The 20,481-nt window shown below is 53.6% G+C and overlaps 6 protein-coding genes across 6 annotated transcripts; 3 read left to right on the top strand and 3 right to left on the bottom strand.

Annotated features, from left to right (window-relative positions):
• Positions 1-283: 283 nt before the first annotated feature.
• On the top strand, positions 284-3,415 carry LTS14_002940 (uncharacterized protein; the record flags this gene model as incomplete). Its single annotated transcript, XM_064835645.1, has 1 exon — positions 284-3,415. One exon carries the CDS (start codon positions 284-286, stop codon positions 3,413-3,415), a length of 3,132 nt encoding a protein of 1,043 aa, XP_064696695.1.
• Positions 3,416-4,603: 1,188 nt separating this feature from the next.
• On the bottom strand, positions 4,604-5,883 carry LTS14_002939 (uncharacterized protein; the record flags this gene model as incomplete). The annotated part of the gene is made up of 2 exons (XM_064835644.1): positions 4,604-5,652; positions 5,709-5,883. 2 exons carry the CDS (start codon positions 5,881-5,883, stop codon positions 4,604-4,606), a joined length of 1,224 nt encoding a protein of 407 aa, XP_064696694.1.
• A 1,366-nt stretch (positions 5,884-7,249) lies between these two features.
• On the top strand, positions 7,250-8,709 carry LTS14_002938 (uncharacterized protein; the record flags this gene model as incomplete). Its single annotated transcript, XM_064835643.1, has 2 exons — positions 7,250-7,604; positions 7,667-8,709. 2 exons carry the CDS (start codon positions 7,250-7,252, stop codon positions 8,707-8,709), a joined length of 1,398 nt encoding a protein of 465 aa, XP_064696693.1.
• A 4,147-nt stretch (positions 8,710-12,856) lies between these two features.
• SKS1 (Serine/threonine protein kinase) lies at positions 12,857-14,187 on the top strand (the record flags this gene model as incomplete). The annotated part of the gene is made up of 2 exons (XM_064835642.1): positions 12,857-13,445; positions 13,505-14,187. 2 exons carry the CDS (start codon positions 12,857-12,859, stop codon positions 14,185-14,187), a joined length of 1,272 nt encoding a protein of 423 aa, XP_064696692.1.
• Positions 14,188-16,420: 2,233 nt separating this feature from the next.
• On the bottom strand, positions 16,421-18,943 carry PRP4 (U4/U6 small nuclear ribonucleoprotein prp4; the record flags this gene model as incomplete). Its single annotated transcript, XM_064835641.1, has 2 exons — positions 16,421-18,131; positions 18,186-18,943. 2 exons carry the CDS (start codon positions 18,941-18,943, stop codon positions 16,421-16,423), a joined length of 2,469 nt encoding a protein of 822 aa, XP_064696691.1.
• A 628-nt stretch (positions 18,944-19,571) lies between these two features.
• HPT1 (hypoxanthine-guanine phosphoribosyltransferase) lies at positions 19,572-20,347 on the bottom strand (the record flags this gene model as incomplete). The annotated part of the gene is made up of 3 exons (XM_064835640.1): positions 19,572-20,080; positions 20,135-20,207; positions 20,315-20,347. The coding sequence occupies 3 exons, from the start codon at positions 20,345-20,347 to the stop codon at positions 19,572-19,574; spliced, it is 615 nt and encodes a 204-aa protein (XP_064696690.1).
• Positions 20,348-20,481: the final 134 nt, after the last annotated feature.

Genomic DNA, 20,481 nt, shown 5'->3' with positions numbered 1-20,481 from the left:
GGCTGATGACCGGACAACGAACCCGCGCTAATGCACGCACTTCTCGGCCCGCTCCAGAGGGCAACACCCGCCAATGTCAACTCCGAACCTACTCCCTATCCAGGACCCATATCCGGCAGGAGCTCAGACAACAACCGTTGGAGTCTCAGGAGGAAGACGCAAGTCTTAAAGTCCCTTTCCATGTTGCTCGGCCGCGTGCTCCTCAGCGATCATGAGTCGTGACTGAAACACCTTGAAACATTGGAGGAGTCTGTTACCCACAACCACTACTACTGCACCAACAATGGATGCATCTACCACGACCCGGCCCACGGGGATCCCCAGGTTCTGTAAACTGCCGGTGCCGAATAGTAAACGGCCTTCGCAACCTTTGCCACCATCAAGCAATGTTTTGGACAATTACCGGCCGACAGCTGCAACGCCGAAACTGCAGAAACGTGCTTCGCATGCCAGTCTGAATCTAGCCACGCAAGCTGTGAGCCGAGATCCTTCTCCTGCGAGAGCTGCCAATGAGCCGAAGCCGTCTGGCCTCGCTGCATCGCGGTATGGGCACAAGCCTCCAACTGGCACTCTGCGAGGTCTGGCACGTCCTTCGTCTAGAGGCAATCAGCAACGGGCACCTCAGCCATATGCCAAGCCAGGTCACCAAGCTGAGAACGAAGAAAACGACCAACTCGGTACTCTAAAAGTATTTCGTGCAGCCTCACGCCAAGGCTTCACTGACGACCCTTCGCCCGTCGAATATGATGAATCTGTCTGGACAACGGACGAAGAACTCTACCGGCCTAAAGATAGAACAAAATCTCGACCTTCCCTTTCTGATCGTACGATAGAGAGTCTACAACAAGTTCCGTCCACGCCCAAGGACAGGAGACAATCAAGCTTCTTCTCCCAGGTAGAATCGCCGATGGGTCCACCAGGCAGATCTACTTCGGCGTTGAGTAGGAATGGAAGTAACACCAGTCGTCCCGGAACCAGCGATGGATCCTCCTACTTCAATAATGCTCAGCCAATGTCGCCATTAAAGCGTGCACCGGCCAGTGCTAAGCCAGCATCAAGGATAGGTTCGGGAGGCTTTGGCTTCACGCCTGCTAGTGCGAAACGAAGAAGTGCTAGCACGGCTTTCAGCTCGAAGCTGCAGAACGGGTTCGAGCCCACGCTACCACCGCCCCGATCGCCTTCTCCTGCGAAGAGAGGGCTCCCAAGCTTATCATCGTCTGTCGGACCGACTCAACGCTCCCTTGTTGGTAGTAAGACTTTGGCTGCGAGACCTTCGAAGCCTCGCCCTGCACTTGCGGATGCCTTCGGACCTGCATCATCGTCCAAGAGCAATGGCGTCACATCGGCGACACCCACGTCCGACAATGCCACACCAGCCAAGCGGGTGACCTCGAACCCATCCAGTAGCTCTTCGGCAGCACTTCGTGAACAGATCGCAGCTGCAAAAGCCGCTGTACGCAAGGAGAAAGCGAAGAACGATTCGCCTCTGCAGCAGCACACAGCGCAACTGGAGGACTTCGGCACTATGCCCAATGCAGACCCTTTCAATCTAGCTCCGAAGAATCCTAAGCATGTTCTCAAGAACAGAATCAAAGCCGCCTGGACGACTGGGCGGCTCAACATTGCTGCTTTGGAGCTGAAACACATTCCAGAAGAAGTGCTTGGTATGTTCGATGCTAAAGCAATGGAGGATGGTAATGTCAATTGGGCTGAGGTAGTCGATCTGACGAAGTTCGTCGCGGCTGATGATGAGCTTGAGGTTCTGGATGAGACTTTGTTCCCGGACAAGTCTGCGGAGGAGCTGGAAGAAGAGGAGGATGGAAGAGGCAACTCTTTTGGTGGTCTTGAAAGCTTAGACCTGCACAGCAATAAATTACAGACTCTACCATTAGGCCTGCGGCGGCTAGAGCGACTGACGAGCCTGAATCTGGCGCACAATAAGCTGGACAATACCTGCCTGGAGGTGATCACACAGATCGCGACACTAAAAGACCTGAATCTTGGACACAACAGTCTGTCCGGAAATCTACCCAGCAGTATCTCTAGCTTGACTGCTCTCGAAACACTCGATATACAATCGAATCGACTCCTCGGACTTCCCGAAGCTCTCCGAGAGCTTTTGAGCTTACGGACCCTCAATGTGGCAGGCAACCAGCTGACTGCTCTCCCATTGGAAGCCTTACAGCAGGTACCTCTTCTGGAAATCGATGCAAGCAGCAATATGATTATCGGGTCCCTCTTTCCGCTCGGTGGCACGAGCGGACATCCGACTCTTAAATCTCTGAATGTGGCCAATAACTCCATCGCCGCGCTCAGCTTCTCACCTTTCCTTGGGCTTCCTGCCCTGAGAAGTCTAGACGTTACGAACAATCACCTTACATCTCTACCGGATGTGTCGGGTTGGACGGAGATGTTGACGCTGATGGCTGGCGATAACAAGATCGTTGAAGTACCGCAAGGATTTGCCGCGCTTAGGAGATTACGGACGGCGAATTTTGGTAGCAACGAAATTCGTGTACTCGGCCCTGAGATCGCGAGAATGGAGAGTCTGAATAGCCTCGTACTTGCCGCGAATCCGTTGAAGGAGAAGAAGTTCCTTACCATGACCGCGTCAGATATCAAGGAGGTTCTTACCGCTCGACTGGAGCCTGTGTCTGGTGGAGAAGCCGACGAGGAGGGCCTCAGTGATCCCGAAACTGTCATCGGTATCCCAAACGGCATTACCAATGCGAAAGCATCGATATGGACGGTCTCTGCAACAGGCATCCTGGATCTCACGAACAAGAACCTCTCAGATGACAGCAACGACCGCCTCGGCTCCGTGCTCAAGAGCAACGAGGTCAGGGATCTGCGATTCTCCGAGAACTCCCTTACCTGTGTGCCTCCTGCTCTATGGCTGGGTCAAGACCTTCAAGTCCTGGACTTGTCCAATAATGCCGCTTTCGACGGCAGCGATTACTTCTCCGCCGAGCTCGAACTCCCGGTGCTTCAAGAACTGAACCTGGCGTTCTGTCGTCTGACATCCTTACAACCACTTCGAGAACAACTCGTTGCCCCGGCACTTAAGAAGCTGAATCTCACAGCCAACAAGCTTTCCGGCCCGGTACCCACACTACGTGAGACCTTCCCGCAGGTCGCGGAGCTCTATCTCAAGGATAATCGCTTCTCCTCTGTCTCTGCGTTGGCCCTCAGGAGTTTGCATACTGTGGAATTGACTGGAAACGAGCTTGCAAGCCTTCCTGCTGAGCTGGGATTGTTGTGGGAGCAGGGTTTGAGGCATTTCGAGGTTGGGGGTAATCCTTTTCGTGTTCCAGGGCGAGCTGTGCTGGGGAAAGGGACGGAGGCTGTTTTGAGGTGGTTGAGGGATCGGTTGCCGGTTTCTGATGGTGTTAGAGAGATCGAAGAGTTGGACTGATTGGGTTGAAGGATTGCCAGCTGTGCAATGGTGACTCCTGTTGTATGTATACCTGCGGCTTTGGGATTGCTTCTGGTCGGCTTTGTATCACGTGTATCAACTGGCAGGGTCGGATACCTGTGTTGTAAGATATGTATATGCAATTACTGTTCGAGACTTCTGATATGGGCCACATCGCCATGTCTGCTGACAGCATTGGTGCACATTCTAGGCACTGTCGCTCATTCCAGCGGAGTACAAGACATACAACCAAAGGAGTGGCAGCACCACGACACCATGGTTTACACAAAGGCATGCCAGCACGTTCCACAAGGACTGATCTAAACCGCCCCTACGCAGACCAATATAGCTGGAAAATGTGCACCTTCCTGATCACCCGCTGGGAGCCATGCCTACACATGCGAGGCCACTGCATCAAACAATGCCTCCTCAACCGCGCTACTCCCGGCGTACCAGCAGATGACTGCGCAGGACGCAGCGAGGTCTTCCTCGAAGAAGCTGAGGAGAACGAGTGCCCGATTTGCGAACGACGAGGTGGATTCGATGACCTGATTGGTGGCGAGCATGCTTCAGAAGTGGAAGGGGCAAGCTCACCACGAATTGGCACTGTTAGCTTAATCACGGCGGGGGTGAGTATTTGTAGCATTGGGAGATGTGTGATGGTTGACATTGGGAATGATGGGATGCAGTGCACGAGGTGCGAAAGGGTAGTTGGGTGTGCGAGGACGTCGTCGCCGGACACTCTCTCTCCCAGCACCAATGCTTCTTGATGTAATACCGGCCGCCAAAGCAGCTGATCTGAAAGACTGGATGCTGGGGATTGAGTCGAGAGAAGCTTCGCGGAGTGAAGATGAGTTGCTAGCGGAAAGGATGGAGAACACGCACCGACGGCCTGCCAGACTCCTGATATTTGTACCGACCCAGCCGGAATACTATTGCAAGGGCTGATGTCCGATGGAGCTGCCTGTTGTAAGTGCTCGGTCAGCATCGGCGCCAATCGACTCGGAGCTGCAGAATAGCCAAAGGAGATACGGAGAGACCATGACAATGAGCACCAGGATTCTACTCCTTGTATATATACATGATACACGAATAGATCCCAATATCTTGCACTTCCCAGAATGAGTGACTTTCTCCCTGAACACCAACATCTCACCTTGGCCCCATTATGCTGTCAACTAGAATGTCTTAAGCACCCCAGTAGCTTGCACTATGCGTTGGCCTAGGACCGACAGGCGTGAATGACGCAGCAGGCAAGGAGAAGCTCGGCTTAGTAGCTGAGCCGGGGCCAGTACCAGCACCCCCTGAAGGAGCCGGAGATCCACCACTCGGAGCAGCGACGCCAGAGGAATGACTGGAGTGGTGAGGATGCACACGGTCGTACTTGGCAACGCCAGTAGGACCAGCACCCGACCCAGGCGACCCGCCGAGAGATCCCGTGGGAAAGGGAAAGCCAGTAGGGAAAGAAGAAGGGAACGCTCCGGTGGGTGCGGGAAATCCAGGAAAGCTGCCTGAATGATGGTGATGGTGGTGGAACTTCTCGAACCGTGCTGGATCGGTGGGAGCGCCAATGGCAGCGCCACTCTCGGTCGGTATGGGAAAGGAGAAGCTAGGGAGGCCTGCACCGTTTCCGCCTGATCCACTTCCGAAGGTTCCAGTCGGAGCAGCCGAGCCAGCTCCTCCTCCGAAGCCGCCTGCAGGGAATGAGAAGCTGGGGAGTGCCCCAGCATTGCCGCCATTGCTGCCTGCACCTCCGAAGGAACCTGTAGGAGCAGCGGCACCTCCCCCGAAACCACCTGCAGGGAATGAAAAGCTGGGTAGTGCCCCGTTATTGCCACCATTGCCACCTGCGCCTGGGAACCCGCCTGTCGGGGCAGCCGAGCCAGCTCCGCCCCCAAGACCGCCTGCAGGGAGCGAAAAGCTGGGGAGTGGCCCATTGTTGCCACCATTACCACCTGCACCCGGGGAGCCGCCTCCGAAGGAACCTGTCGGAGCAGCGGCACCTCCTCCAATCCCACCGGTTGGAAAGGAGAATGGTGAGCCACCAGCTGGGAATGAGAAAGGCTCGCCGCCAAAGCCACCCGTCGCTGCAGCTCCAGGTGCGGTGGTGATATCGGACTGGAAGCCGCCGCTACCGAACTGGGCGTCACGTACATGAAGGCTTGGCGCAGCGGTTGGTGCTGGGAAGGAGAATGATTCGCCTTGACCTGGCTTCTTGCCGGTCGGAAAGGATGGGTCTATAAGAATGTAAGTGGATATGTCAGATAATCAGCAAGTAGGTGCTACGACTAACCGTGGGGATGATGGTGGTGATGCGGCTCCATGCCAACACTTGGGGCAGCAAATCCGCCAGAGTTCTTTGGTGGAAATGGGAAGGGTGCAGCCCCTGACGGCCCAGCTGCAGGAGTACCAGACGGAGGCCCAGCTGGAACGGCACCAGTAGGCTTGATTGGTCCGACTGGCTGCATGCTGAAGGAGGGGGGATTGATTGGAACTGCAGCGACAAGGCCGGCCAAACCGGAGAGTGCAATGAACGTCTTCATCTTGTTGTGGTGGTAGCAACGTGATTGACGGGATCGTTGAATTGTGCTTTGAAGAAGTGTGCAAGAAAAAGAAGGTCAGAGAGATGCCAGATCTCAATGTAAAGGACAGTAAGTGCACAGCACGAACAAGGAGCGAAAGAGAGACAGTGGGTGAAGATATGATGGCAGAAATAAGACAGCCTGTGGTCCTGAGCCAGTCGTCTATATATACTCAACACTGCTTGGACATATCTGATCCAGCTTTCCCGAGTGTCGACGTGCATGGTGAGGCTCGGTCTCGAGGCGGAGCGTGCAAGTCTCAGTAGTGTGGGGATGGAGGGATCGTGAAACGAAATGTCGTTCGGCTGTTCCTCACGAAACGTGGAAACTGCTGGGAGCTCATCTACGTCCTACCTCTCATCGTTCATGCCAGTTGCGAGTTGATTTGATGAGCAATGTCTTCCTGGAGTTTGTCGTTGGCCTTCGTGGGTATCGGGCCTCATATTGAGGACGGAGAATATATTGCCTAACGTTGCGATGCTGGGTCGGCCCCGTTCCAGATAACACGGGCATGCCATGACTGATGTCTTGAGGCTGAGATTGATAGCCTGTCTGCCTCTGCCGAAATGTCTGTAACGAAATGTTGCGGAGAGATTGAGGTGATGAGAGTTGCATGGGGGCGAGTCTTCGGTACTCCGTCGCGGGTCGCACGCAGTCTGCCTTCTGCAAATGGTCACCTGTCGCGAAGAGTCCTCGTGAGAGTTTTGGCCCGCTATTCACTTGCACGATGCCAGATAGGGTCGGTTGTAGAAATCATGCAAAAGCAAATTGTGCTTCATCAGCTTGTCAAGACTCGCGTTATGCATAAAATCGAGCTCGTTCTTGCCGTGCCGAGGTGATTGATCAAAGCAGGAAGATGCATTTCTTGCCCATGTCGATCAGCACCATACCACACCACACCCACACGTCAATGATTTCTCCTCTCTATGAACAGCGCTGCATGATATTAGTCGTGAGACTTGGTTTAAGGGTGAATTGGCACTTCCCGCATTGACGATGCCCAGCTAGCTATGCTGGCAGGAGGCAGACCATATCGTCGCGCAGCGGGAAGAAGAGGCCACCTTCGAAGGCAATTCGCGATACCCTGTCAACACTATTGAACTCAAAGCAATTCATGTCTGGTGGCCGAGGTGTAGACGAAATGATCGTCGTCGACACAGGTGTATATGATCAGGCGTGATGCCAATACGTCGAGGTACTGAACTCAAGCAGAACTCCTCCAGGAGCGCTAGCACTGCAGGAAATCACGACGATGACAGTCCTTTCATGCCTCTCAATTGGCCTCGCCCTGCTTCTGTCAGTGGCTGCACACCCACTATCAACGAGAGCACTCTTTCCACTCAGCCCCAGCATTGACCCGTTTTACAATCCCCCAGCCGGCTACGAGAATACCGCTCCTGGAACAATCTTGCGCTCGCGGTCGGCAGTGGCATCCTTCTTCGGGCTGCTCCCTACTCCAGTGGTCTCATATCAGCTGCTATACCGCACGACGGCGGTCAACGGATCTGCAATCTCAACTGCGACCACAATCTTCAAGCCGCTCAACGCCAAACTTGACCGCTTCGTGTCATTTCATACAGCTTACGATGCGGCAGCCGTGCAATGCAGTGAGTCTGACGTATAATTTTGAGCTTGAAATCTTCGTGCTAAGCGTTGTTCGTGACGACAGACCCAAGCTATACTTATCAGCTGGGAGCCGTGCAAACGAATCTGATCACATCCGTAGAGACACTGCTGATAGAGGCTTACCTGGCATCTGGCTATATTGTGGCGTCTCCCGACTATGAAGGTCCAGACGCTGCTTTCGCCGCAGGCCACCTTGAAGGTATGGCTGTTCTGGACGGTATGCGAGCTGTAAAGGCCTTTAGCTCTACTCTTGGCCTGACCACCACCAACCCGATGACTGTCGGTTATGGCTACTCTGGAGGTGCAATAGCCACAGGCTGGGCGGCGGCATTACAGTCTACCTATGCTTCGGAGCTCAATATCAGAGGCTGGGCAGCTGGCGGTCTACCATCAAATCTTAGTGCCATCGTCAAATTCCTCGATAATACTGCTTTCAGTGGCTTCCTCCCAGACGCTGTTTCTGGTCTCAGAAAGCCAAGTGCATACGGCGCCCAACTCAACCCGATTCTGGATACGATCCTCACGCCATATGGTCACAGTCTTCTCGACTTTGCAGACATTAATTGCGCCGTCAGAGATATTCTCAACTTCCCTGAGATGTCTCTCGAATCCGCAAAGGTTCAGACTCTCGGTGACCGCGTGCTCTACGAGCCTACCATCGCTGCGGTACTTGCGGACAACGTCTTGGGTGTGAACGCAACTGAACATCCCATCGTGCCTATCTTGCTCTACCACGCCAGCTCGGATGAGATCATTCCGTACCCTGATGCCAGGAAGACAGCCAACGAGTGGTGCGCGCAAGGATCATCCGTCACCTTCTCTACATACGCTTCAGGTGGACATGCTACCACGGAGGTCGTTGGCTTTCCCGAAGCTCTCACATTCGTTGGGGATGCTTTCAGTGGTACAGTGCCTAAGGGCTGCAGCAGTGACACAAGAGCCAATTCAACGCTCGATCCGCTAGCGCTGGGACTTGATCTGGAGCCGATCACCGTGAAATTGATTGACGCGATTGCCCAGTTTGGGCAGAACGACTCGAACATCAAGAACAATCTGGATACGCTGCAGAACTCTATCGGTGTCTGAAGCAGATCAGCTGTAGTGGGGATCCAAACTTCCTTCTACATGCGTTTCTCTGTCGGTACGACTGCACGGAAACAAAGTCAACGAGCTCGATAGTGACATATGATACAATCATAAGCCTCCTCCTTGTCTTACAAATACGTTCCCGGAGTCACGTCCGATGCCGTTGTCCCCTCACTGATGCCCAATTTGGAACGCGATGCAGCATGTTCGACGGAGTAGCAGCTCCAAGGAGGACCGAACATCGTACGTTGCTTTGCAATCCACCATCAGTGAACAGCATCATTGAAATGCCGCCGGAGTACAGTGATACATTGTGATATAGTCGTGGACTTGAAAATGCCCAGCGTTCGCAGCGCCAATGTCATAATGAACTAGCACATTGTGGTCAGGCCATGCATGATTGCAGGCGGAGCTCCGGGTTGAGTGTTACCCAAGTCAATGGTCAATAATGTGACGTTGAGGTGATCTCTGTCCGATCGAGGGACGACGGCGAGTGTGAAAGAGATCCGCAATATTGAATCGAAGACTTTTGCGGTACTCCCTCTAGGATGGGACAGCCGAGGATGATGCTATCAACATGAAAGCGTGAATAGTGATCAATACCACACGACTCATGCAAGCAAGATGCATGTTGGAACGCAGCCGGCACTATGCGGGTCGCTAGGCAGAGCAACAAATAGAGTGGCGAGTCAGTAGGATTGAAACACTTCCATGCCTGTATCAACATTATTACCTTTCAATCGCAGACTTGCTACTAGACAGAAAGCCCCAGTCTGTAGCCGACATGGCCTATTGCGACATATACCGGCGCGTAAGTAAGAATTCCGTTATATGTAATAACGGCGTCTTGCGTAGGAGATGAGCAGGAAAGAAGTCGCGATTCATGCTCAGCTCACCAGTCTGATTATAATCTTGGGCTGAATGGTATAGAGCGTCGTTGTCGACGTAATGCTTGCCACCAGAGTCTCAAGTTGAATCTGATTGGTGAACTGAAGTGCCTACCTTCCGACCAGATTCGCTTTCCATGTTCGGAGAGTTAAGCCGGGAGAGAGTCGTTTCATCTCGTCAGCAGATACATGTAGCGGATTGTGTCCGAATGTGTGCCAGCAGTGGAACACCCATCATCTCTAACTGACATGGCGTACGTCCGTAACTCCTTGGCTGGTGGCGGCGATCCAGCTCGTGAGATGCGTTGAAGTTCGTCTCGCGGACAGAGGCATTCACTAGGGCTCGGCGAACATGACCATGGAGGTGAAAGTATAGTGCCTTTGCATGGCCAGCCAGGCCGGTCGCCGTAATCAGAGAGCCGAATGGCCCGCAAGCGCTCTTCCAAGACTGCAGCCACCAACAATGCGTGGCAGCCACCACATGGCTAGGACGCATCCTACCGGTATTGTCTCCGTTGGGACGAAGTAATGAACCGTGTCCGCGGTCGCTGGGCGCCTAGAGCAGTCTCAGAAGTCGCTCCATAATGCCGATGGTCAGTATCGCATGAGCGGCCGATCTTTCGTTGATGCTTTAGGTATGAAGCGATGATGCGAGTCGTCAAACGCCGTCCTTCTACAGAAAATCGACGTGGCATGCAACGTGCTATCGTCCTCCTCAGACAGCGCCTACAGTATCACCATAACAGGAGGATTGAACTTCGCGGTCTTGCAGATCAGATGCACTGTACCACTGCACAGTAACGCATGTCCGGGTGAGCAATTCTGGCTTGAAAACTATACACGAAGCGGGTGTACAGGCGCCTTTTCATCACTCGCTGGCTCTAATCGAAGGTTTGTCAATGGCTGATAAGGAAAGCGAGCAACAGTGGTGTGCGTCTGCTGCACAAGAAGTTATCGGTCCTTCGGGAGTCGATGAACCAATATCCATTGAGACATAACCAAAATGTTGGATTCAATCAGCATGCGGGCGGAGACTCGCATCCTGCTTCGCACCACAATGCTTCCGACTGGACAGCGGGCCGTCTTCATACAGTGGAGCTCGAATCGTTGCTGTAAATGGCAAAATCAAAGTGAGTTACCGCCCGCCTCCCTCGCGAGCTCAATCATAGAGTGGGGACCTGCCTCTCGAGCATTCCAGACTTGCGGAGGAAGCTAATGCGTCTTCCTGCAAGGCATCGGCGTCAGGGAATGCTGACCACGAGGTACAGACTGCACGTATTTTGTGACGTGGCTATGCAGCTCAACTTCCACTTGCTCGGCAGCGCTTTCGGACGCGCCCAGCGGCTTGGTGCAGCGATACGTGTGTTGGCGGTAGCTATCCGAGCACTTGGCTTGGGAAGGTTCGATCGGACACGGAGCAATCGTGCCAGCTGTCTGTCCCGGAAGTGCAATCGTTGGCAGCCCTAGAGCTATTTTCGAGGCTCTCAACAACCCAAATTCGTGGCCTGTCGCGCGTTGCGGTTCGAGGCACAGATTCGTGGGGACCTGGTGCTCGAAATAAGTGCAACAGCACCAGTGGAGTACTGACCCACACAAACATTGGCTGCGAAGGCAACATCGAGATGCATCCTCAGGCAGGTTGAGCAAGTATTGTGCTTATATCTGAGGCAGCCAATCATCGTGAATGTGGTCAGAAAGGCAAAAGCCAAGAGGCCGCTCGCGGATCATCTGTACACTCGTCCAATCATACCTCTCACCACTGGGATATACGATGCACGGCCGTATGCGCACAGAATGCAAGCCTCTGCCGCAAACCGTTAGCTCACAGACAGGAGGCTGCGGCGTGCTTGGTCTGACCGTGCACGGACCATGGGGCAAACTGTAGATCTCGGCGTACGAAACAGTCGAACTCAGCGATGCTTATGCCGCAGCAGGCAGCCTTGAACAGGGCGCGCGTAGACGCCGTGTCCATCTGTGGTGAACCAACGGCTGGGGAGATGGCTGCCTCGATGGCTGTCTCGATGTCTAGCACAAAGATCGACTGGTACGCCAGGAATTTTGACGAAGTGGTACCAAAGCAGCATGTTGCGTACGAAAGATCTTTCTGGAAATTGAAGAGCGATGACTACTGGTCTGCGAAACGTGCATGTACTCGCGTAACGCCCAGTTGAGGACGTTGTCCAGTCAAGAGCAGGACGACGGCTGGGTCTGATCAGCGCGCAATGTCTCGGTGATTGGCTGTAGATCCGTTTTATGATCAATCAAGACAGACCCAATCAGCATGATACTCCCCAGTCGCAAAGACTTGCCAGGTATACGAGCGGCACCTTGCAGCAAGCCATCGTAACTCATTGCAAAGCTACGCGAGGAGTCTGCTCAATCTTGCATGGCCGCCGCCTTCTGCCGAACAGAGAAGAATTCGTACACGGAGCTAGTAACCTAGCAGATTCGATAGCCAACGGCCACAGGCAGACCAATACGAAGCCAGACCACTAACATCGACCACGGCAGAAGACCGACGCCACGAACCCCGGCGCTCCACTGACACGCAAGCTCTCGTGCAAGGGTGTAGCTCAAGCCTCGCGCTTAGGCACGTCGACTCACTAGCATATCCTGCGCGCCAAGCTTCCATCGAGAATAGGCAGGCTTGGTCTCTCGCGCAGCAGCGCTACATGAATAGTCCGTGCGGCCATGACATGGTGGTCAGTGGTCGCTCTGCAACTAGTGAACGCGAGCCGTGTAGCTCAGGGATCCTGCTGCCGCTAGACTACAGTAACGTTGTTGAAAGTGTATCAACCCGAGGACTCACCCACATGGGTGGCCTGCTGAAGGCTGTGTGAAAGGTACGTATACAACACACCTTTTGTGCATCCGACCCATCAATCGCCCGACACACATCTCTGGAGCTCGATCCTTCCAATCATCAGCATAGCTCGACTTTTTACTGACCAGGGTGTCCGGCCGCCGTAACCTTTATCAGCCCACGTACGCCCCGCATTAATACACGACATCATATCAGCGGCCATCACTGTTGATCAACGCCTCACTTTAAGCCGCAAAACTCCTTGCAATTTCACGCTCGGTCGCTCTTCATTCACTTCAACGACTCGTACCTTGCGAATTATATCGAGTCCTCGCTCGACACTGGATTATCTCGGACCCATCATCCCATTCGCACCAGGACTTATTAATCCATGAGTGTCCTGCGTTTGTGAGCTCGCTGGTCTGTTCCACCCAGGACTTTTCTCTCTCCACCGATTATGTACCCAACTCCTCCGGCCTCGCCCAAGCCATCTGGAACATGTGTTCAAGATGACAAGATTGGCCAAATCCTGGCAGGTCGGATCCAACTGACTGGTGTTCTCGGCGTTGGTGCATACGGCACAGTCTACAGAGCTCGTGATGTAGAAACCGACGTTGAATACGCCGTCAAGGCTCTTAACAAGGTCGGCCTCGACCAGCGGCAACGGAAGTTCCAGGATCGTGAGATCCAGTTCCATTACCAGGCGAGCCATCACAACAACATTGTTTCCATGTTGCAGATACTGGATCATCTGGATTGTACATACGTTGTGCTTGAGTACTGTCCCGAAGGCGATCTCTTTGCCAAGATTACCGAAGAGGGCCATTACGTTGGCGATGACTTCAAGGCCAAATCCGTTTTCCTGCAAATCCTGGACGCGGTCAGACATTGCCACTCCAGCGGTATCTATCATCGGGATCTCAAGCCTGAGAACGTCTTGGTCAAGGACAATGGATGGACCGTCAAGCTGGCCGACTTTGGACTCGCTACTCAAGACAGGGTCACCGCCGATTTTGGATGCGGCTCTACTTTCTACATGTCTCCTGGTACGTTACAACTTCGCCTTCGATGGCCTTGACCGTGCACTGACAACCACATCTCGCAGAATGCCAACAGGCCAACCCAGGGCCGCATGCTTGTTATGCGTCGGGACCAAACGACATCTGGTCCTTGGGTGTCATCCTCGTGAATCTGACCTGCGGCCGCAACCCATGGAAGCGTGCGTCGCCCGAGGATTCGACTTTCAAGGCTTTCATGCGCGACAGGAATTTCTTGCAGACCATATTGCCGGTTTCGGATGAGCTGAACTACATTCTCCAGCGGATTTTTGAGCTTGATCCACGACGGAGAGTGACGCTGGCCGAGCTGAGAAACCTGATCATGTGCTGCCCGCGATTTACTCAGAGCTCGCCTTGTTCGAGTCTTCCTGCTTCGCCACCATACTCGCCTACTGCTTCCGAGTTCTGCCAGACGAACGTGGAGCCATGCGGAGATGTCATCGATGTCCCACCTATGGACCCATTACCTGGTGCCCAATACCCCATGCTCACCGCGGTCTTCCACCATGGACTCCCATCACCACCTCCATCGAATTCTAGCAGCCCCCAACAACACCCATATACGTTCTTGCCGAAGGCAGTGGTACCACCTGCTGCCGGTTCTCCTTTCATTGCCCCTACCGGACGCGCACCCTCCTTCCCGGCTTGGTCTCGTTACGGCCAACTTGTGCCTAGTCTTCACATACCACGATCCACCTGCTTCTGGAACCAAATGGTCCCCGTCTACTAGGCTTTACGCACGAACACGAATTCATTGTACATTGCTTTTGACACGGTGCGAACGAACGACATGAGGACCAAGCTTGAAGCGTTCTTGCGATCCGGTGTTATACTTGCCACGGCGCCATTTGGGACGGAAACACTGTAACAAAGATACCCCTTGCTGTTCTTTCTCGGGCGCGGGGCATACATTGAGAATACGGAGGAAAGTTTTGCTTTTGCTTTACCCTGTTGTCAGGCCATTAGAAGTGCGGGCAAACAAGGATGGGGAAGGTGTTCACTACGCCTATGGAGAGATCACAGAATCATCAGGCCGATACAAGCGGAGTTTGTCCATACTACTATGTACCATAGCTTGATACGAACGGCACAGACTAGCGTCTGTGTTTCTAACACACGACCGCTGTTGTTGGACAACCTATTGCACCTGGGAGTGCGCAGGACACAGGACGTACTAACACCCCCAGTGCGCGTCACATGACTGACGTCTTCCTCATATGTACTTCGTCCTTGAAGGCTACATCGACCCAAAGCCATATCGACCAAAAGCCCGATGCGCATATCTAGCCCACCGTAGTAACACATGAGCATAAGCAGCCAAGCTGTTAAAAAACGAGGCGAAACTCTCGTCACTCCATGCATGATCATTGACGAGCATCCGGCCCCTCCACATTAGCGGCAGCCAACCAGTGACAACCACGACTTGCTTCAGGGCGCAGATCCGAGCCTACCCTGTTTTTCTCCTCCGCCCCAGTATTTCTGATGTATCTTTCGCTCTTGTACCGATGCACGATGGGTGGAGATTTGACCGAGCGGTGCAGCTGAGACGGGCCCCAGTCACCACATTCTTGATTGCCTGGAAGCGGCGGCAGGCATGTTGCATTGTGTGGGCGCTTCGCTGACTGGGCTAGCGTCTGTACACCGTGCCGTCGCTGCACTTCCATGTGCTATGCTGTCTCACCAGTCCTTCCATGCCTGCCTTCTCGTACTAGGACGGCAGGCCGCGTTGTACTCACACGAACGGCAGACTCGGATGTTGTGACTGCCGGAACACTGCACTTCGCCTCTGTCGATCTCCTGAAGCCTCCAGTGTTGTGCAACAGATATAGCCCAGTACCACTAGACGCTGACTGTGAAGTGGAAGTGTCTCTAAGGCATGCATCAAGCAGAGACAACGGCGGCAATGCTGCCGTCTTGACAGAGGCATGATCAGACGTCCTGCTTTCAGCTTGTCTCACTGCCTTACTTTCCACTGCAGAGCCGTTACTGACCGCTTCGAGAGTACGATCACGTGACTGCACACCGACGTCGTCTACGATCAACCACTAAGACAAAGGCAAGTTGTTTCCGAGGGTTGCTAAGACATCTTCCCGGGAACAGTTGCAACGGCACTATTCGATCGCTAACGGTGGATCTTTGTGCTTGTGTCTCAAGAGCTTGCGAAGCGCCAACCGTGGCCCGAGTCACTATTACCTTCGACCGATCGTCCTCAACCAAAGGCCCACCCACACTTCACATAGCATATCAGTGGAGGTACTATGTCGAGGTCCAGCGGAACCATCGGATCGACTTGTGTACATGACCATGATGATCAACATTGGCCAGAGCTCGACACTGAATGAACGACGATCAACATCGAAGATGCGGTCCCATCAGAAATGAGATAAACGTTTCTCCCACACGTCAATCAACATGGAGGCTCAGACGTGCGTCAATATCGACTTGGACTTCGTGACTGTCAAATTTGCTGTGTGTCCACTGTTTAGCAATTAGACCTTGCTGCAAGCATTTAATGCAGAGCACATTGCTAACCTCTCGACCGTGAGCTCTCTAAGCCGATGCATAATTTCCAGGCGTTGCTGCTTTCCCAACTACATCTCCCATGACCTTCCATACTGTTCTGTGCATTACTAAGTCATAATATGCTCCGGCAGTATTCAACGGACCCGTATAATCACCTGCCAAATCCACAATCGTACTCAGCTTGCCAGTGCCGCTAATATGATGACCATTCTCGAAGTAATGAGAACAAGTCTTCTCCTGGACATATGATGACCATTCTCGAAGTAATGAGAACAAGTCTTCTCCTGGACACACGAGGTATCCGAGAGACAGAGTCGTCCTCATCGCATAATGCATCCGTGTGGGGATGATCGTGTCCTTCGTCGTCAAAGCCCAAGTCCAGCCTTGAAATCCCTCCTCCCACACCCATGCCCTTTGACAATGAATCGACCAGGCCGCTCCTACCTAGCTCGTGGCATACTCATAGCAGGCGTTACCTTTTGCGTCGTCTTCACCACAGGCGCAGCACCAGCAACAAACCCATGCCTCAGCGCGTCGTTGGGTGAGATCCTCCTCGCCGGATCCAACTGCAGACACTTTTCCAATAGATCGACAAAAGCCATATGCTCCTTCAGTTCTGCTGGACCCAAGCCCTTCGTGTTGTGGCTGAGCCTGGAACGGACATCCTTACCCGCTTCGCCACTGGACTTGAAGTTGATCTGGCGCAGCACAGTCTTGCCAGTAATCTTGTCGCGTTCCTGCGAGAAGAAGTTGTTTTCAACGTCGAAGTGGCGATCTCGTTGATCCGCATGAGATTGCTTCAGCATGCGAATAGGGATCTTGCCACGGCACTCTTGGATGACGCGCAGCATCTGGTTGTTGTCCGCACCAGCGAACAAGATACGGCCAGTGTAGAGTTCGAACAGTGTGCAGCCGATGGACCACATATCGATCGCATAATCAAACGGCATACCAAGGATAACTTCCGGCGCACGGTAGAACCGCGAGACCAAGTATGGAGTGAGCTCCGTATCCGTTGCAAAAGCCGCTGTGCCCAAATCGCACACCTTCAGAAGGTTGCGACGCTCGCTGACCAAGATATTGTCGGGCTTCAGATCGGCATGCAAGATCTGACACTTCTTCATATGGCTGAGCGAGAGAAACATCTGCTGAGTATACGAGCGAATGGCTTTCAAATTGAGTCCGACATTGCGTCCAAACTTCTTGAGCACATCACGCAAATCTGCACTGAGCGCCTCGAACACAATGCACATGTGGCCTTTGTGGTCAAAGCTACGGAGCAGCCGGATCACATGCTTCTTGTCTTCTGGGTCGCTCTCGTTGAGCAGTTTGAGGAAGTCCATCTCCTTTTGGCCGGCCTTGTACATGGTTTCGTTGTTGGCCGCGATTTTGATGGCCACCGGAAGACCAGTCCTCTCGTCCTTGGCCTTCACTACCGTTGCGAAAGTACCTTTGCCGATCTGCTGCTGTACTGCGTAACGCTCATCAAGTAGCTCGCCAAGTATGACCCGGTAATGTCCATCCGGGTAGTCCCAATTATCCAGTAAGCTCTGGTCGAGCGTCTTTGCGTGCTTCGTACTCGAGACTGCAGCTCCAGCGTTGTCGGTAGCTGCGAACATGTCATCGTCGTCGTCTGCAAACATATCGAACTCCTTGTTGGCCTTTGGCGCCGGCTCAGGCTCCATCTTCGATGCCTCAACGACGATAGCTTCGACGACTTGCTTTTTGTGGTCAGGCCGATCTTCATGCATGTCCATATTAGGGTCATAATCTGCTGCCGAAGGACCATCGTCTTCATGTATCGTCAAGTCGTCCTGGTGGCGATTGGCTAGCTGCTCGTCGTCAGTGACTGTGAATGCAGCCGGTGACATGGGTGGCGAATCCTGGATTGGCGTGCGTGGTGAGCCAAGGGACGATGGTGGCGATTGCTGCTCAGATGGAGCTCCGCTGCTCTCATGTGCTGGCGTGGCAGGCGCCGATGCGATGTTGTGCTCGAGTGCTTGGACCAGTAACCCAGGCTGGCTCTTGTGCTTGGCCTTGATTGCTTCACGGCGTCTGCGGCGCTGCTCGATCATGTCGACTTCAGATGGCTTTGGCTGCTGCTCGGCATCATTCTCAGCAGTCTCGTCCGTAGTAGATGCGAGCGGGCGGCTACAGTAGAGTCGGTTAGTAGCGCTCGGCCGACGTGTTCCATGAATGACTGACCTTGGCTGAGCTTGTGCTTTTCTGTATGGGTGAGTCTGTTCTGACAAAGACATCCTGACCTTAGTACTATGCTCTGCGCGTGAAAGTGGTGGGGTAGACTCGCGATCTTTGACTGACGTTGCGCCACCACTACTGTGCAACTTGGCTCGGGCAGAGCCATGCTCCACCTCTCCAATATTATGAGTTCCAGTATTCATTTCCTTGCCATGACGAAACGGAGAGCGGCTGCGAGCGCGGTCCCGGCCACGGTCTGGCATTCCAACTACACCATCATTCCTGTTCTGGTGCTTAGAGGCGCCGTTCACTGGTCTTGACGGGATGTGATGCTCAGACGCTGGCTTTGCAGGCTGTGCGGCTAATGCGCCCTGCGAGACCTCATCCTCATACTGAATCTTGAACCGCCTGGGATCAGAGCCATTCTTCGAGTCATAATGGTCATCCTCTCGGCTCCGCTTCTCACCACTAGTCCCTTTTTTCGCGTGATAGGGCGACCTAGACCTATCTTTTCGGTATGGCGACCTAGAACGATCCCGGGCACTCTCGGGCAACCTCACAGCCCCACCACCATCATGACGGGGATGTGTAGAACCATACGGAAATCGCGAAGCTCGAGATGAAGATCCATTGGATCTGGCGGACGTGTTAACAGTGCTGTTCCTGCTCGTAGTCGCTTTCGTGCTAATTGCCTTCTCCTCGTCTCCGCTCAGGACTTCGCCATCGGACAAGGCGGGCGAGTTGGTCCGCGAGCGCAGGCTCATCGTGCTCCGAGTTGTGTATCGGTGGACGATGTCCTGCAGCACACCCAGAAGTGTGATCACAAATGCGTTAGCCTAATCGATCTTTGTACGTGCTTATGTGCTTCGTGCTTTTGGTTCGCAAAGTGAACCAGCGTGGAAAGGTTCCTCACAGGTTTGTGTCTTTGCAGTTCTGTCGCAGATGGCGTGTTGACAGCGAGTATCATAGAGGAGCAGGGCGAAAGGACGAGTGTTTTGCAGGAACGATGCTCGCCTAGAAGTTGCGAAGCATACGTGTTGTGGACGGCTCGAGTGACAGTGAGCACTTGCGATGCGATATGGATTATGTGCAAAGTCATCACGCACGTACCCGCTCGGAACAGCGGGCACAGCCGCGCGATGGCAATGTCTTGCAAATATTGATTGATCCGTCGTAACACTTTCATTGATGGGATGGTGCCCTCTCAAGATTTAGTTCTGGTATGGGTCAAATGCGTGACGTCTAGCAATTGGCCCACATGGAACACTACCGGAAGCAACTCTCAAGCTGACCACTACGAGTCGTGCTGATCTATGTCTTTCCTTCTAAATCACAAGAGACAGCCTCGCCGTCCATCTGATCGCCAAACGCCACCCTCAAACTGCCGCTCTCTTACTCGATCGTCTGGCTCTGCGCCATCCGATCATGCTCCTCAATATCAGTAGCCTCCCAAGGATAATTAATCCACACATCCCCCACCGTCCTCGCCGCCGCATACCGTCCCTCATCCATCATACTCTTCGGCAAAATCCCCTTCTTAACCTTGTCCTTGTTATGCAACACAAAGACCGAGAACCTCGTCGTCTCTTTCCCCCTCCCCACCTGCTGCGCCGCTTCCGCAACATCCTTTTCTAGTTCCTTGACGGCATACTCGAGCGTTGTGCGGGTGTCGTCTACTTCGTCCACGATCAGGACATCTTTGCCAATGAGGTTGGCCATTTCGAGGGAGCGAAGGTCGAGCCATTGTGTTCGGGTGACTTTGGTGCCGGGTTCTTCTATCTGGGCGTCGGTGCCGAGGGATTCGTAGAGGGAGAGGCCGATGGCTTGGATGGGGATGTTGGGGCTGCCGGGCTGTTTGAGGAAGGAGCGGAGGATACGGGCTGGGACATAGCCTCCTCCACCTGTTGTACTGTCTTAGTCCGTGAGTCGCTTATACTGTCGCAGCCTCGACTCACCAATTGCGATCATCAGCGTAGGTCTGAAGTCGGAGAGGATGCGCGGTGCGGCTTCCTGGCACAACTTGTGGACCTGCGGTCGATCAGGTCAGTTGTCTCGTCATACCAAATATGACTACGGCGCATTTATATCATGTCGCGTGGTCACCACGGATTTGTATGAGAAGAGCCTTGCCTTACCTGATTATAGGTCACGTACACCTTCTCGACCATGATGACGGTGCGACTAGTATCTATATGGCTCGTATCAGAATGTGTTCTCAATCGTCAGGTGAGGTACACAACATACCTCCAAGGAAGAAAGAAGGAGATATCTAGACTCGTGTGCCTCGAACTTTTTTGCGACT

This window comes from Recurvomyces mirabilis (assembly GCF_035927965.1).
Source record: "Recurvomyces mirabilis strain CCFEE 5264 chromosome Unknown scaffold_6, whole genome shotgun sequence".
NCBI classification, from domain to species: Eukaryota; Fungi; Ascomycota; class Dothideomycetes; order Mycosphaerellales; family Teratosphaeriaceae; genus Recurvomyces; species Recurvomyces mirabilis.
The sequence above is the reverse complement of the archived record's forward strand: the minus strand, read 5'-3'. Positions and strand labels throughout refer to the sequence as shown.